At 41.2% G+C, this 18,055-nt stretch overlaps 1 protein-coding gene across 1 annotated transcript; it reads left to right on the top strand.

Moving 5' to 3' along the window:
- Positions 1-1,066: 1,066 nt before the first annotated feature.
- Positions 1,067-15,435, top strand: PTGER2 (prostaglandin E receptor 2). The gene is made up of 2 exons (XM_058163067.1): positions 1,067-4,852; positions 13,235-15,435. Exons 1-2 carry the CDS (start codon positions 3,962-3,964, stop codon positions 13,454-13,456), a joined length of 1,113 nt encoding a protein of 370 aa, XP_058019050.1. The 5' UTR covers positions 1,067-3,961; the 3' UTR covers positions 13,457-15,435.
- Positions 15,436-18,055: the final 2,620 nt, after the last annotated feature.

Raw genomic sequence — 18,055 nt, forward strand, 5'->3', positions numbered from 1 at the left:
TTTTATACCGCCCTTCTCCCGAAGGACTCAGGGCGGTGTACAGGCAAGATAAAACCAGCAATACAAATATACAGGTTAAAATACCATTTAAAAAACTTATTTAAAATTAGCCTGAAATTAAAATTACCGTAAACTAAAAACCCCGTTTAAAAATTAATAAAATTTCACATTAAAAATCCAATTTAAGCCAGCCCCGCGCGAATAAAGAGATGTGTCTTCAGTTCGCGACGGAATGTCCGAAGGTCAGGTATTTGACGTAGACCCGGGGGAAGCTCGTTCCAGAGTGTGGGAGCCCCCACAGAGAAGGCCCTTCCCCTGGGGGCCGCCAGCCGACATTGTTTGGCGGACGGCATCCTGAGAAGTCCCTCTCTATGGGAGCGTACGGGTCGGTGGGAGGCATGTGGTAACAGCAGGCGGTCCCGTAAGTACCCAGGTCCTAAGCCATGGAGCGCTTTAAAGGTCTTTAAACCTGCTGCACAATTCCCTGACAGTGAAGATATTGAAGTGGTGGAAGCTTCTGCCTTTGAGGGTCAACCATCTGCACAGTAAAGGAAGTAGCGGTCAAGAAACATGCACAGATTAGCACTTGGTGCAGTAGCAATGAAAGGCTTGGAAAAGATATTCAGATGTTTGAATAGAATAGAATAGAATAAATGGGCCGTAATAGCTCAGGCTGTTAGAAGCCTGTTATTAGAACACAGCAGTCTGCAATTACTGCAGGTTCAAGCCCGGCCCGAGGTTGACTCAGCCTTCCATCCTTTATAAGGTAGGTAAAATGAGGACCCAGATTGTTGGGGGGGGCAATAAGTTGACTTTGTAAAATATACAAATAGAATGAGACTATTGCCTTATACACTGTAAGCCGCCCTGAGTCTTCGGAGAAGGGCGGGATATAAATGTAAATTAAAAAAAAAATAGAATAGAATAGAATTTTTATTGCCCAAGTGTGATTGGACACACAAGGAATTTGTCTTGGTGCATATGCTCTCAGTGTACATAAAAGAAAAGATACCTTCATCAAGGAACAACACTTACTACACTTAATGATAGTCATAGGGTACAAATTTAACACTTAATGATACAACATTTAATGATAGTCATAGGCTACAAATAAGCAACCAGGAAACAATATCAGTATAAACCATAAGGATACAAGCAACAAAGTTACAGTCATAAGTGGAAGGAAATGGGTAATGGGAACAATGAGAAGATTAAAAGTAGTGCAGATTGGATGTATCTATATCACATATTAGAACTGTGCAGGGAATGCTTTTCCCTGTCATAGTTTATTGAAGCAAAAGTTGGAAGAAGCAGGATTAAAAAAAAGTATTGATGTTTTTTGAACTTTGGTGTTGGAGAAAACTTCCAAGTACCAAAACAAAAGCAGAAACCAAATGGATCAGTGAAGAAATCAACTCAAAGTTCTCACTCAAGGTACAAATGACCAAGTTCAAATTATCCTACTGTGGGCATCTTATGCAAAGATCTAGCTCTCTGGAGAAGTCTACCATGGTGGGAAAGTTGGAAAGGAAAAAAAAGGGATGATTAGGAGCAAAAGTGATTAGTGAACCAGGAGAAAGACAGATCATCATGGAGAAAACCCATGTGGTCACCAAGAGTGACTTGATAGAACATAATCAATCAGATCCTATTTAGTGGTGTGATATACTCTTGAACCTCTTTTGCAGTGTTGGACTATTGGGTACCTCCCGTGCAGCCATTGACAATAGTAGATGGCCCAATTACCGTATCTTAAGTTGTAACCAGCATCTTTGGTTCTTATAGTCTTTTGTTGCATAATCATACAGGATGATCAGCTGGTGATGCACTACTAACAGGGAATTTCTGTATACAGTATTGTTGAACGCTATAACACCATCACTCCCTAAATTTGGAAACATGACTCTTCTTCAGCTGACAGAGAGGCAGATGTGTGAGAGAGTATGTGAGAGAGAGAGGGGTATGTGCAAAAAAATCAACATTTGTTTTAGAAGAGAACAGTGGAAACATTAAAGTTGTGCATTTCACAGCAGAAAAGATATATACTGCTGAATGGAGAACAAAATCAATTTATAACCTATGGCATTCTTAATGTCATGAAAAGAAACACTGCCATAAATTTGGCTATCTGGATTGCCACATCATTCTCTGCATAGCATCATATTAACCAAATGTATTGTTTTCATGGGTTAGGAAGCTAATAGTTTCAACTGGATGATTGTTCAATGTCTAGCCAATGGCTTTTGCGGCTTTCCAGTTTTCTTTAGTGAAGATCCCAGCAACCCACAGTGGTACCTGCCGATAAGAGTTACTTTGTTATATCTATTTCCAAACACTTTGGTTTCTTATGCAAGTGGGCATTTTCCCCATCACAGCCAAGCATAGTTCGCAGGATTGAAGATCAAGAGCTCGGAAAATTCGCCACATTTGGTATGCTCTGCTATTTTTGTAGATTTATGGTCTCTGCCTTTGCCCTTTTCTCCTCTCCAATTCCAAACCCATTTGGAGATATTTGATTAGGATTAAGGTGGTGGAGAGTTTCAGGAGGTACAAGTCTGAGTGAGTTACAACTGTAAATGGTAAGTCAAGTTGCAAGGAGATTCCTGCCATCTGACTCTTGACTGTTGTCTTGTTTGTCTGCTGCTCATTGATTTTGCCAGGAGACATCACTACCTCTAAGGCGCGCGCGCACACACACACAATCTCCAAACCTAGTTTCAGTTCTAGTAATTACTGGCCACTGAATGTCATTGTCAGGACCTGCTGTTCACTGTCAAGAACCAGGCTACACAGTCTGTAGGAGCAATAAAGCCTCTTGGCATAATTCAAGCAGCACTGTAGCTGCTTCAGGAAAAAAAAGTTATATATACAACAAAAAACCAGCAGTTTCAGCAGCGGGAAAAGAATGTGATATTTGGTTTTGCATTCAGCTTTGACAGAGGAATAATAACCACAAATCAATTCTCCTTCCCCAAATGAAGAAAACAGGGAGAGGGAGGAAGTCTGGAATGTTCTCTTGCCCATGTCCCTAGCACCAGTGCCAACCCTGGACTCAGGAATCATATTTGGTCACAGACGTGTCACAGGGCACAATTTAAAAACAAATAAATCAACAGGCCATTCATGACTAAGTCATTGAAGCTCTGTCTGTTTTATGTGTGAAGTATTTTAATTGTTAGAGCTGCCCTCTTGACTCTGCAGCTGCCTCTGGTTAGTCAATTCGATCTATCCTATCTGACTTGTGATATCCAGGCTTCTCTGAAAATGCTGTTCACATGTAGGTCCCGGTTCTACAGGTCACAGAGGTGCAACTATCTAAACGTCACCGAGGTACCCTGTTCTGAATTACATTACAAATTTATCTGCTATATTCCTGGTGATCCTGTGCAAAGGGCACCAATTCACACCCATTTTCTTTTTTTGGAAAAGAAGAAGTGGCAAACAAACAAAGGAGACACCCAATCTACCCATGGAGCTCTTCTTGGTTCAAACGGTGCCAGAGAAATAAAATTTATCTCCATAATGGAAAAAGACGAATGAATTCAAACTTGCTTTTCTATGCAACTGTGCCACCAATGCGCGCGGGGTGGGGATATATTTGGGGGTGGGGGGGCAAAATAAGTTTCGTTGTAAGGTATGGGATGGTTCCACTTCCGAAGTTTCATTCGGAAGAAGAGAACGTGAGAAAGTTCGTTCATTCCGAAGTACAAGTGAGAGCAGACACCGCCCTCTCAGCGCTGGGACTACCCCTTCCACCCCCCACGTGGCGCTTTCAGGAGAGCAGCGGCTCCTGGGGAAGCCGCAAGGGTAACCCCGGCTCGTCCGGAGTCTGGCAGCGATATCAGGGGCGGGCGGGTCGCGGGGTGGGGGCGGCAGAAGGTGGTGCTTAATCTTCGGCCGCCCGCCCGCCGAGCTCTTTTCCCTTTCCACGGAGGAGCGGCTGCTCCGCCAGTTCACCGCGATGATGGACGAGGCGGGCCATGGAAGCACGCGGCCGACCCCGCTGTTGGATAACAAGGGACAGGAGGCGTCGTCTCCGCCGGTCTTGGGCGAGGGCCCGGCCGTCTCGGCGGTCATGTTCACGGCCGGCGTGCTGGGCAACCTGACGGCGCTGGTGCTGCTGCTGCTGGCTCGGCGCCGTCGGCTGGCGCGGCGGGAGCGCCTGGCGCCTTTCCACGTGCTGCTGATGGCGCTGGTCTTAACCGACCTGCTGGGCACGTGCCTGCTGAGCCCGGTGGTGCTGGCGGCCTACGGGCGACATCGCAGGCTGAAAGAGCTGGACAAGCGCCTCTGCGACTACTTCGCCTTCTCCATGAGTTTCTTCAGCCTGGCCACCATGACCTGCCTGGGCGCCATGGCGCTGGAGCGCAGCCTGGCCATGGCCGCGCCTTACCTATACGAGCGGCTGCTGAGCGGCCGGCCCCTAGCGCTGCTGCTGGGAGCCCTGCCCGCCCTGTACGGCCTGGCCGCCGCCTTCTGCGCCCTGCCGCTGATGGGCTTCGGCAGCTATCAGGAGTACTGGCCGGGCACGTGGTGCTTCATCCAGATGCGTTCGACTGGCAGACCCTTCGCGCTGCTCTACGCTTCGGTGCTGCTGCTGCTCATCCTGGCCGTCCTGCTGGGCAACCTGGTGGTCATGGTCAGCCTCTGCCGCATGTACCTGAGGCGCGCGCACTCCCGCCTGTCCGCCGCCTGCCGCGGCCCCACGCTGGGCGCCTGCCGCCAGCCGGAGTCTCGCCGGGAGCGCGCGCACGGCGCCTGGAGACCCTTCTCCATGTCCGAGGAGCTGGATCACCTCATCCTGCTGTCCATCATGACCATCATCTTCGCCGTCTGCTCCCTGCCTTTTACGGTGAGTCCCTGCCCAGTTCGAGCAAAACTTGAGCTTGAAGCGGCGGCCTGGCCTTTGGCTGGAATAAGTTGTGCCGAAAAGCAGCAGGAAAAAGGGTACAGCAGCTTTTCCCTACCTGGCGCTCTTCGGGTACCCTGGGCTACATCCACCTTAACCGTCCTGGCAAGGATGATTGGATCTGTAGTCCGGCATAACTGAAGACTGCTGGGTGGAGAAAAAGGAGACTGACACACACAGATTTAATTTGGGTTTTTTTGTTTGGGCTTCATATAATGAAAAAAGGAAAGAAGCCCTGTGAATGAGCTCAGCCCCTGATGGCTATTGTATGGGGGAATCACCCATGCCATGGTCATGGCAGCATTGCAGAAGTGGTGCATTGTTGTCTCCTCTGGGAAAAATGTTCAGCTTCCCAGTGAAGACTCTCGCTGATGGTCTCCCATCCAAGAAATAAGATGCCCAATGCTAATTAATTTCTGAATCAAGGGAAGTGCAGCCTAGTGCTACTGCCTGGCCAGTCTTAACTACCTTGAGTAATACTAAAAAAGATCTAATTTTGATAGACCACAAGAAAATATTGAGGGTATTGTTTGGCATGCAAGTTGAAAAAGTGCAGTAATGGGAAATAATTCTTCAATTGTTGCCAAAAAAATTATATAGATGGGGCAAGCAAGGGCTATATCATTTCAACCCAACCAATATTTGAGTCACAAGAGAGCTTTTACTTATCTGATGATATCCTCTTCTGAATGTGCTGGATATCAATGACACTCTTCCCTTTATCAACATATCCACTAATCATCCTGACTAGGTATAATGGAAATCCCCATGACCAGAGTATGCCGGGGTGATGAGAGCTGTCATCAATACACCCGCAGCACAGGTTAAATTATATATTGGGAGGCCAGAAAGCCTGCTCATAGTAGGGTGTTTTACACGGTTCTTGGGTAGCCAAAGTATGCAGAACCAATCCTGAACTGAAACATCAGAAATAGATGTTAGAGATGTGACTTACGCGATGCAGATTCTGATGGAATAATGCAAAGGGGACAGGAGATTGAATGGATGCTCCTGTTAATGAACTAAACATATAGTAAATGATCTTAAGCTATGTTTGCATGACACAATTACCCATGGTTAAGGAAATAATGGTTTCAGTAGTTAACTCAATTTTCTGAGTATACCTGAATCATAAACTGCAGAAAGGCTAGGTTTGCCTGATTAAAATGTGGTGACTAGTTTGTGGCACAATGTGTGCAAGTGCAAAGGCTTTCATGTCACTGGCTTCAAAATTGTGGATAGGAGTGGGTGATTGGAGCCCTGCACTTTTCTGTGTGCAAGCAATATGTATTAAAAAGGGGCACACAAGTTGAAAAGTTGTAATATTGGGTCTTTGATTGCTCAGGTGCAATTACGGTAATAATTTTGATGCTAGTTACCACCATAGCAGAGGGATGTTCACTAGAGGGAATATCACCCTTCAAGGTAGATCAGGTAAGGAAACAAATGCTACAAGAAACACTAGCTTGATATTGATAAGGGATAAAATCTGACAGCATTTCTTCTTCCCTCCCTTATATACCAAAGAAAGGCAAAGCAGAACTCTCTCTAATTTCTTTCTCATACCTTCCTGTTTTCATCAGCTAACTTCATGTTTTCACAATTCTTGCATATTGAAGACCATCTCCAGACTCCTCTTCAGGTGAACATGACTAATTGTGAAGAGGCAGCAGAGGCATTTGAAATGCAGAAGTTTCTTGCAGCTGTTCCTCTTATATTCGCAGTTGGTAGACAAGCTAGTTTCTAGAATATTGATCAGAAAGAGTTGGTGTGCAGTTAGACCTTAGTTGTCAGCAACCAGATACTGTTGTTTTACAAAAACAAGACATCCTGCAACTGTCATATTCTCCAACTGTCATCTATAAAGTGGGGGAAACCATGCACAATATTTCTTGCAAGAATTGTTCAACATGATGAACAAAGTGATCCTTCTTAAGTGGTAATGATAACCATTGTTTAGGCAACTTTTCTTTCCCTATTCGGTGATCTCCATAAAAATTGGATTACAATTACAATCCAGTCAGGTAATAACACCTGCCTAATCTTCATTGATCTGAAAAATCCAAACAGCAAAGATCAATTAGTACTTGGATGAGAAACTACCAGGAAGCCACGGGGCTATAGACTGACTGAGAAATTAAAACCTCTCAGAAGAAAAAGCAAATCCTATCTGTATAGTTGCTAAAAAGACTACATATCAATGTAATCACCAGGAGTTGGCCATAACTCAAAGGAATCTCTCTACCTCTTTGTCACTATAGTGTTTGCCCGTGTTGGCTAGTGATGATGGAAGTTGTTATCAGATTCTGAACAATATCAGATTAGCAAGAGCTGACCTAAAGTTTCATTGACTTAAAGGTTCTTAAAACAGGATTTTTAAAAATCACTATAAAATGGGGATAGAGGGGGCAAATTGTGTGTAATGTTGCCAAGACAAACAGGGAGGAAGACACCCATCATTCAGTATAAAACACCTATTTCACATGCAAAAGATCCCAATTTTACTTTCTGGTCTTTCCAATGAAAGCAAAAGTGGACAATCTCCCCTCCCTCCCTCCCTCTCTCTCTCTTTCTTTCTCTCTCTCTCTCTCTCTCTTTCTCTCTCTCTCTCTCTCTCACACACACACACACACACACACACACACACACACACACACATCCATGCACAAAAACCAGCTCCAACTTTCTGGCTTGTTTCAGGTGCTTAAGATACTGGCAACAAGCAAACCATCCAAAAATCCAATGAAAACAAAGCACTTTAATGACTGTTAGAATGAATTTTATATGATTCTCGGTTAGTTTAATGGGACCCTTTTTCAAATAAATATGCAACAAGCGTTGTAATTTTACTGTTTATGTTTTATTGGAGGACATGTTAAAGCTAAATAATACCAAAATGTTCTCAAAGATTGCAAACTGCACAGCAACCAGAATTTTTAACATGATTTTTATTAGACGGCCACAGATATAAAAAGAAGCAAATAATGTTGAGTCAAGATATACTGTGACAGAACTGTATGACCTTCCTTTCCTCTGCTGGATGATGCGGCTATGTTTACAGAACTCCACGTCACTGCTGTGTGATAGACTTACACATTCAGTCAGCCAAGAAAGGGCTCATCGTTGTGCATCCTGGACTGACAACACTGAAACCGATTCTCAGAAGAAAGAGTTGTCAATCAGGATACAGAAGTACTGGTCTCACTTGTTTGCTTTTATAGTGAGCTATATGTGATGTATAAATTAGGCTATTGTTGTTCTTAAACTAACCACAACTTTTTAAAAAGTCACAGCTTAAAGCACAGCTTATTGAACTCAACCAATATAATTCTGGGGTCTTATTTAAACTACAGATAGTCCTTTACTTATAACAGTTCACTTATTGATTGTTACAATAGCACTTTAAAAAGTGACCTAATGACCATTTTCCACACTTACGACTGTTCAGCATCCCCATGGTCACGTGATTTACATTTGGATGCTTGACAACTGGTTCATATTTATGATGGTTGTTGTGTCCTGGGGTCACGTGATCACCTTTTGTGACCTTCTGACAAGCAATCAATGGGGAAGCCAGATTCACTTTTTAACAGCTGTGTTACTAATTTAACAACTGCAGTGATTCACTTAAGAAATGTGGCAAGAAAAGTCACAAAATGGGTCAAAACTCACTTAACAAATTTCTTACTTAGCAACATAAATTTTGGACTCAGTTGTGGTCGTAAATTGACGACTACACTGTCAAAAGACCAAGATGATGGAAGTTTTAATCTGGTCTAGCAGAGAGTGGATTGGTGCTGGAAATTATTTTATAGGTGTAAAGCACAAACAGAGAGGATTGCTTGGTTTGGGGTTTTATTTTACTATATTTTGTTATTCAAAGGCCACAAAGGTTGTAGTAGTGATGAAATGAAGAAGACTGAATTTGATCAGTCCTTTTTTTTAAAGGAGCATTGACAAGGTTTTAAATATGAAACAGGTTTTTTTTTTTAAAAAAAAAAGGAAAGTCTTAACTATTCTCAACATGTTGCCAAATTTCAGCAACATGACACTGGAGGCACTGGAGGCCACAAAGAAGCTGTGACTCCTGGGCCACTGCTGTTTTGAACCTCTTCCATTTTTATAAATTTTATTGTACCTTTTCCCCATGATGTCATTCAGAGTGTTTTCAAGAGGCCAACTGGACTTTCAGCTCTTTTTCTTCAGAGTTGAAGAAGCTTCTTGGATGAGAAGTGAAACATCTTCAGAGAAAAACCAGAAAGTCCAGTTGCCTCTTGAAAAAAGCATCTTTGGGATTATCAAGTTAAAAGACCATCTCCATTTCAGATTCAGGCTGTTGTTTGGGTCAACTAAGCATTCTATAACCCAGGTTTATCTTTCAACTGATCATTCATTTTTGCAACCCAGGATGAATTTAAGACAAAATATACTTTAAATGAAATGCACATTTAACTAAGTTTTTAAATGTAAAAGAAATGTAAAACTATTGGATGAGATGGTAGGCAAGCTGAGAAAAGGGTTATCTAATGCCAACCATGATCCTCCAAAATTGGCCATCTACCAAGCTGCTTTTCCCTCTGTGAGACAGGCACATTGAGAACAAAGCAATGAGATGAAAAAACATCCCTTCCCAAGAATGTCAACAGAATTAGCCAACATCTTCCAACGAATGGTTATTAGCTTAAACATTTAAATATTTTCAAACTACGTTGCACTGAATTTTTCCCATCCAGCTTAGTCAGAGCCTGAGAAGGAACAGCTGGTATATCAAATAGTATAACCGATTGCTGGAAAACAACTATTCCCCAGTTTTGAGCATCCGTATCCATTTCATTACATGGTTTTGATTTACTTGTATAACAGGATTAGGAATAGTTTTTAAGAATAGTAAGAAAATGGGGACAGGATACCTGAGAAGTTTCCAAGTTATGATACTTTCAGGAGTAAGTGAATCTGTCATGTACGCAAAGAAAAATGACTGAATTTCATATCCTGAGAATCTTAACATTCACTTGTTAACTAGGGAATGAAAAAAGTTTGCAGTTCTTGCAGTGTAAAAATCCCTTGGCTTCTCTTAATTTCAGAAGCCTGCAGTACCATGTGCAATGATGAACATACACTGTATCTCATTTAAATTAGATCCTATAAAATCTAATTTGAAAGTAAAATTGTTGATCTTGCCGGAATTTGTTATGGGGAAAACTATATTATCCTTTAAAAGCAGTTGTGATATTCAATTTGTTACAGACCAGATATCTTTATTGTTATTTTATAGGTCTCTATGAATATTCAATTAGGAAATATCATTAGAAGACAATGCAGCTGAATCTCTGAATCAAAGTAATATACAGTACTGTATTGGAAAATTGATTCAAGCCATTAAATTAAACTAAATGTGCCTGAATCATTGATATATTTGAATATTTGTGCATTCTGCATTATTTCAGAATAAATCTTTACAAAAGATACATTTTGAATTGATTCAGGAGTCTGAATTAAATCCGATCAATTTGTTCAGTCATACTGAACATTCAGATAAAGTTTACCTAGTTTGAAAACGGCTAATATTTTATTCAAGTACAGAGCAACCCGGGTTTTATTTTAATCTTTGGGGTATCAAGCTGTTCCCCACCCCCCCATTTAACGGGGTCTAATTCTCAGAGTCTGCCTGGACAAATCCCTGCAATTTTGTTGACAAGGCTTTTCAGAAGTAGTATGCCATTGCTCCCTTCCTAGGGCTGAGAGACAATGACAGGCCCAGGATTGAGAAATCCTGTCCTAAGGAACACTGCTCTAAGAAGTATACAGTATTCTCTCTAATCCCTCAGGGTCTATTGTAGCAGATAGCCTTTGTGTTTAGAGTGACTAAACTAAAAAGGTTTAGACTTTTTTTTAAGCCATCAAAACTCTATCATCGCTATAATTTGGTCAGTCAGTGGTAAACACTTTCGAAGACATAGTCAGCGCCATCCTAAGAGTATTTGCATTCATTGCTCCTAATCTTTCTGCAAACACATAGAACGTTGGGTGGTGGTGGGGGATGAGGGAGAGATGGTGCAGGTGAAAGAGAAACTATTCAACGTATGGCATTCCAAAAAGTTCCGCCAAGCATTAAATTGGAGATGAGATTGTGTTTTGGGTGGATAGTGTGGACAAAAATTACCTAGTGTTTGCAAGACCCAGATTTCAGCACTCACTCCTATGCAGTCTGTGTTCATGGGCCTGGTCTTTTTAGTCTGGTGTTTCTCAGCTGCTTCCTCCCAGCATCATTTATTTAGAGACATATTGCTTTTGGACAGGGGAATTCCATTTAGTTTTCTTAGCTAATAGAAAGTTTCAGAATCATTCTCCCCATGACCTTTTGCTGGACAAGAATTTCTACCATACTAAGCCAGGATGACAACTCAGCATGAGATATCAGGAAGAGTTCTCCATATCTTTCAGAATAATCATATTGTAGATGTGGTGCACATTTGGCCAGATAGAATAGGAAGGAGATGTGAATGATAGTCTGGAAAGATTCCAATCTCCATTTCCCCCCCCCCCTCTCTCTCCATTTTTTGGAGTGATAATCAAATAAGAATTTCGTTGTGTGGCCCTGGTGCTCTCTGAACACCAACTAGAGGAAGACATCCATGAACATCAACTAGCAATCAGAAGATATGATTTAAAAAACCGCCTTAACTCCACAACACATGGACGGACTTGAACTAGGAAACTGAACATCTTAGACCAAGGCAAGTCCAAAAACACTAAAGAATTCCTGGAAACCTAGCATCCACACAAATTGACCATCAGCAGACCCATACAGATTAATACATCTACATACCATAACAGAGAATCACAAAGTCAAAAGGAAAAGAAAAAGACCATAACATCTCCTCACCAGCAACCAACACCGAGATGAGTAGAGATTAACACGAAGATTAACAGTCCACAAAAACCAAGAAATAAACACTACCTTAATCAAGGAACTACTAATGTAGACAAACAAGTTCAATGTAAACAGCGTAATCAAGGAGCCATCAAGAACACTACCACCAACACTGAAAGGACAAGGCACTACCAGTATGGTAGTTTATAAAATGAGGGCAAACCACACTACCTTCTAGCACTGATGATGTTACCCAGTTTGGTAATGAAATGTCTGCAAGAAAACAGCCAAGCTCAGTGAGCACCAAGGACCCTACAGTTCAACCCTGAGCTACAAATGTTATCTTCCTTTTCCTATGTAGGAGTCAGCAGCTCTAATTAAAATATTCCATTCCTCCAATTGACTAAGGGAAAGCAAGGAGAGAACAGCATCATAAGCATGCATACTTTTAGGATTTATCTGCCTAGTGAGAATTGTGAAAACTTGCCTTGGGCAGGAGATAAACAGAACCTGTAAGGAAGCTGACAGATATAATGTAATTAGCCCAGGACATGCTGAGATCTGCTTTTGAACTTCAAACCGATACCGGTATGTACAGAGCTAAGCTAAGAGGCCTGCATGATGTTACTTTGCCAGCCATTAATGCAGGAAATACTTTCTAATGATTATGGAAGTAGCAGTGAGTCTTGACTTGGATTATAGCATAAAAGTTACTAAAGGATTGCAGCCAGCCAAAGAGGAAATATCCAAATATCCAGATATCACACAGACACTGGCAATATGCAGCTTTTCTGTACTTGCTCAGTTGTTGGCTAGGAAATTGGGAGAACTGAGAGTGCTAAATCGGGGGAAATTGCTATATTTAGTATCATCAGGATGGGTGGGACTGCAGTTGCCATAATTTCCAGGATGGAAGTGGTAATGAGAAGAATTGTATGGACATCTCTATGTGGGGGACTGTTGATAATATGATTCAGAGCAGAGGTGGATTTCAGCAGGTTCTGACCAGTTCTGGAGAATGGGTAGCGGAAATTTTGAGTAGTTCAGAGAACCGATAGTAAAAATGCCTTGCCTCACCCCCATCTATTCTCTGCCTCCCAAGTCCTAGCTGATTGGGAGGGGGGATTTTGCAGTAACCTTCCCTGGAGTGGGGTGGAAATGGAGATTTTACAGTATCCTTCCTCTGCCATGCCTACCAAGCCACACCCACAGAATCGGTAGTAAAAAAATTTGAAACCCACCACTGATTCAGAGAGTTCGTGATTCAAAGGTTGCTTCTGTCATGAGCTTATCAATGACAATACAAGGACATTATATGAAAAGTTGGATTAATGATAAATTTTATACATTTACTTAATTTACAAAAAGAATTGCATGAGAAAGGGCTCATAACCTTTAACTTCTAGACAGTTACTAAATATCTGTTTTGATTTAATGTTTTGTCTTTTCAGATCCATGCCTTTATGAACAGTTTTATTAAAGAAGATAAAAAGGATCTCCTAGTGATGCGGTTTCTGTCTGTTAATTCCATTGTGAACCCCTGGGCGTTTGTCATCCTGAGACCTCCTATCCTTCGGCTAGTGAGATCCATACTGTGCTGTCAGATACCCTTAAAATCGCAACCGAAGAATAGGCAGATGCCTGTGGAACAGATGGACAATTGCAGACAATAGAGCACGGACTCAGAGAAGGCATTCAGGTGCCCATTTCTCATGGTTCCTCCGGGAAAATATGGAACTGCAACTGGAATTGTAGCATGAACTCATTTCCTGGGGTCATCACTCAGCTATAGCTTCCATGATTCTGAGCTGTGTTCTCGTTCATCGGAAGGAGATCTGAGAGGACTCTCCAAATTCACTCAATCCTAAATATTTCAGTCTTAGCTGCAAGAGAATAACAAATGGGCTCAAGAAGCAGATTGGAAGGAGCTGCCTTTTGCCAATCATGACAATGCTTTATCTTGCTCCATCTTGTTGCAGTTTTTAAGGAAGCTCACCATATTTCAGGTTGGGATTTTTCCCAGCTCTACCTGCAGAGTGTCCACAGGAATGATCCAAAAAGTCAAGATGGTGGCTCAGATGATGCAATAAGAGCTTCATCTTTTTTTTTTTTAATGAGTGTCATATCTACAGAGCTTCAATCGCACTGATGCAGAAACATCTTGATTTGTTTGACCATAAACCATGGTTATCTCCTGTGCTTTCTCTCCAGGAGTGGTGCAACATCTAGAGATGCACACCATGCATGGGCCTGGGACCCCAGAAAACCTAGGATGCAAAGTTGTCACTGAACTGTATTTTTTACATCTACCAGAGGGGGGAAAAATCAATACTTAACTTATTAATTAAGCAATTTATTTAATTTATTCTTTAATTGCACATAGGTGAAATAAAATAATCAAACTTTTTTAAATCCTGACCTAGCTTTTTTTTGGGGGGGGGGGAATGCCCCATATAGGCCAAAGCTGGCCTTTGTCATGAAAAGCTATGGCCCCTTATAGTAGCACTTGGATTTTTTTAAAAAAATAAACCTTGGGATACACTAACTGGGCTGCGGACATCCAGGTAAATACTTGGTGGAACAAATATATTTTTCCGTATTTCTCTGTTATCTAGTAGCTTTTTGGATTTTTTCATCTCAGATATGATAGAACTTAGGTGTTTGTAGAATTTGATCATAGAATGAAGATGACATCCGTGGCATAAAAAAAACCAATTGGGACTTCGCTACCATCCTTACTTCATGATCACACCATGCAGACATTCCTGAGAGCTCTAGTAAAGTTTTACACTATTCCTTTCATTTTCACATTTCTGTTATCTCCCTGCATTTAAATAGTTCAGAAATAAGGCCCATTCAATTTATTACCAGATATATGAGTTTAGCATTACAGCCACAGTTAAACAAATGATCAATCAGATCTGTTTTCCTTAATGAGGGAGACAAATTACCCTGCGTCATTAAGTCAGTGCTGTGGGTTTAAGTGTGTTGCCCATAAGCCACCTGCATATCAAATCAAACAGAAGCTAACATGTAGAATTTGCTTCTTTTCTACAATCATAAAGAATTGATATTAATGAACTCACAAACAAAACATTAGTAAATGCAATGACAAAATCTAATCAGCATTTGTGGCCTGTAACAACTGACACATTTATTGTAGCATTTTATGTTTTATGAACTGCAGGCCACCTCATCAAATATATGAATATATATCAAGTGACCAGTATATATAAACTTCTAATTGAGAGGGGAGAAATGCAAATGGCACAGCTGATGAGAATATATCATACAGATATAGTTCATAAAAGTTATTTATTGGTATAGGATATTTACAAAATAGATGCAGAGAGATATGTGTGCATTGATGAGTTAATTTACACAAATTGTGTGTGTGTTTTAAAAAGAAATCTGCTCTGCTTTATTCAAGTCATAGGGCATGGAATGAGCCAGATGTGTAAAAGTAACCATTATGCTTATTCCGGGTAATGGAATAACATTTTTCTAATAAAAAGTTGTCTTCACAAATTTAATTGTGCCTTTGTTCTTTTCTGTAGTACATCTGACTCAATTTTATACACTTCTTTGGAGGAATGGAATGTTTAATAAAACAATTGTAAAGTTCAATGCTCTGACAAAAAGACCACAACTATCATTGTGTTGTATTTTACTTTATACTTGTAGATTGGGGGGAAACTCAATGGAAATCTATTAGAATGTTGGTAGCAATCTAAATTTTTCCTTGCATTAGGATAAATCAGTAGATTTTGGATTCCATTTTGGGGCATTTTAAATCCTAAAGACTGGTGAGAAGCCAGATCAAGTCTCCTTCAAATCAAGATTGATGCCTAATGACGTCCATCTAATTTTCTTTGAAATGATGTGTTATTTCCATCTTCTGAATTTTTTTTAACTTTCCACTTTAGCCTAATGCCCTAATGGTCACTACCCAAGTCTTAATCGCACTTGATCAAGCTTTGAGTAATAGTAACAAACCAACAGGTCAAAATAGAAAAGTTAAATAAAAATCAAGAATTGGAACTGACAACTCCTTCACTAAACAGTAGAGTTGTTAAGTTAACATCACATAACCTCACTAAGTTACAACATCAGCTACTGCAGGGTTGATAAGCAAATCACAGAATGTTAAGCACAGCATCATGTGATCATAATATTCTGACCTAGTCTTCCTTAGAAAGTAAACAGCAGAAACTTAGTCCCGGCAAACCTCTAATTTATACGGCTGTAAATTACTTTCATTTACAGCCTGCAAGTCTTGATAAACAGTCTTTCAGAGGAAGGTTATCCACGTATCTCACATGGGATGCTGCCAAAGAGCTAATTTTCAGACGCAGGGCAAGGCCAAACTTGGCACAGAATCACAAACAGAAGTTTCAAATATTGAATCACCCAGATGAACTAATTGCTTCCTGCAAAAGCTCACGTCCTGTTTGCTTCTCTTTTATGTCTTATGGGAGGGCCCAATCATCTCCAAGCCTTACTCCCAAGTCAACCCTGTTTCCTTAATTGTTCCTGTTTCCTGGTAGCTCTGCGCATGTGCAGACTGGGAACAGGCTCACGCTGTTCTGCCTCGATGTCAGACTCCAGAAACTCCGAAGGCAGCAAAGAACTACCAGATGGCCTTGGCCCCCACTCTGCCTCTGACTCAGAGCCCGACTCAGACTCCAGGTCTGACCCACATTCCTCCCAACCTAATTGTCCAAATCTGCTGTCAGCTCTGCTGGCTGCTGGTGGGCCACGACACATGACTTCTGATTTCCTGATGGCTTCCATATTGACTTTGCTTGTTAGAAGCTGGCTGTGAAGGTTGCAAAAGGCAATTACATGACTGTGGGACTCTGTTACAAATGCCCATTAGTTGCAGTGTTCACATGGATGCTGCAATTGCCATAACTTTGAGGACTGCCTAGAAGTTTCCTTTAGCTCCCTTATAACTTCAAATGGTCATTAAGCAAGGGCTACATGCATTCCAACATCCAGTCTGTGCCTTTCACCACTGTACATAACTGTAACATAATTGATAGTAACCCATATTTTTGTTTATATTCAATAAACCAAACGTTCTGTTTCTTCCTTTGAAGATAAAGAGTACTTTAAGGGGAAGGACTTTCTATAATGACTCCATTGGGTGGGCCAACATTACTATTCCTGTTAAATTTGTGTGTGCTTTGAAAACGAATACTTCAGACCTCACTTGAGCACAGCACCACATAGCTATTCATTAAAGCAGACCCTCTTTTCTCAGGCTTCTCTGCCAGCCTAAGATTGGTGTGGCTGGTTTAAGAACTATCTTTCCATAAAGTACAAACCACTTCAAAATTGTTTTTAGTACTTTGTAATTGTTCAGAGTACTAGCTCTAAAAAAGAGATCCAGTTTGGTGGTGTAGTTAAGGTGCTACCTAGAAATCAACAGACTGTGAGTTTTAGTCCTGGCTTGGGTGGCTTTCTTTCTTTTTTTCTTTTTTTTTTCTTTTTTATTTCTTTAATTGTCAACAAGAACAAGGAAACAAGTAACAGTATAAACATAGACATGGACACATAAAAAAATTGGCACAAAAAAAGGATATAAATAGGCAAAACATAGGCATAAACACATAGAATGATTACATATAATTGGAACAGTAGGACAGGGACGGCTGGTGCGCTTATGCACACCCCCTTAGGGACCTCTTAAGAAACATGAAAGATCCACGGTAGACAATTTAAGGTAAAAGGTATGGGACAGTGGTGGGATTCAGCCAGTTCGCACCACTTCGGGAGAACCGGTTGTTAACTTTCTGAGCAGCTTGGCAAACTGAGCTATGGGCCGGGATAGCTCAGGCAATAGAGAAGCCTGTTATTAAAACACAGAGCCTGCAATTACTGCAGGTTTGAGCCCGGCCCAAGGTTGACTCAGCCTTCCACCCTTTATAAGGTAGGTAAAATGAGGACCCAGATTGTTGGGGGGGCAATAAGTTGACTTTGTAAAAAAATATACAAATAGAATGAGACTATTGCCTTATACATTGTAAGCCGCCCTGAGTCTTCGGAGAAGGGCGGGGTATAAATGTAAACAAAAAAAAAACAAAAAAAACTGGTTGTTGGAAGAAATCATTAGGGCGGAGAACCGGTTGTTAAATTACTTGAATCCCACCACTGGTATGGGGACTATAGAGACTTATCAACAGGATCAGGTAGAGACATTCCAGACATTTACTACTCTATTGCAGAAGTCATATTTCCTATGATTAAGATTAGAGCGAATTACATTG

The sequence above is a fragment of the Ahaetulla prasina genome, chromosome 1, assembly GCF_028640845.1.
Source record: "Ahaetulla prasina isolate Xishuangbanna chromosome 1, ASM2864084v1, whole genome shotgun sequence".
Taxonomy (NCBI): Eukaryota; Metazoa; Chordata; class Lepidosauria; order Squamata; family Colubridae; genus Ahaetulla; species Ahaetulla prasina.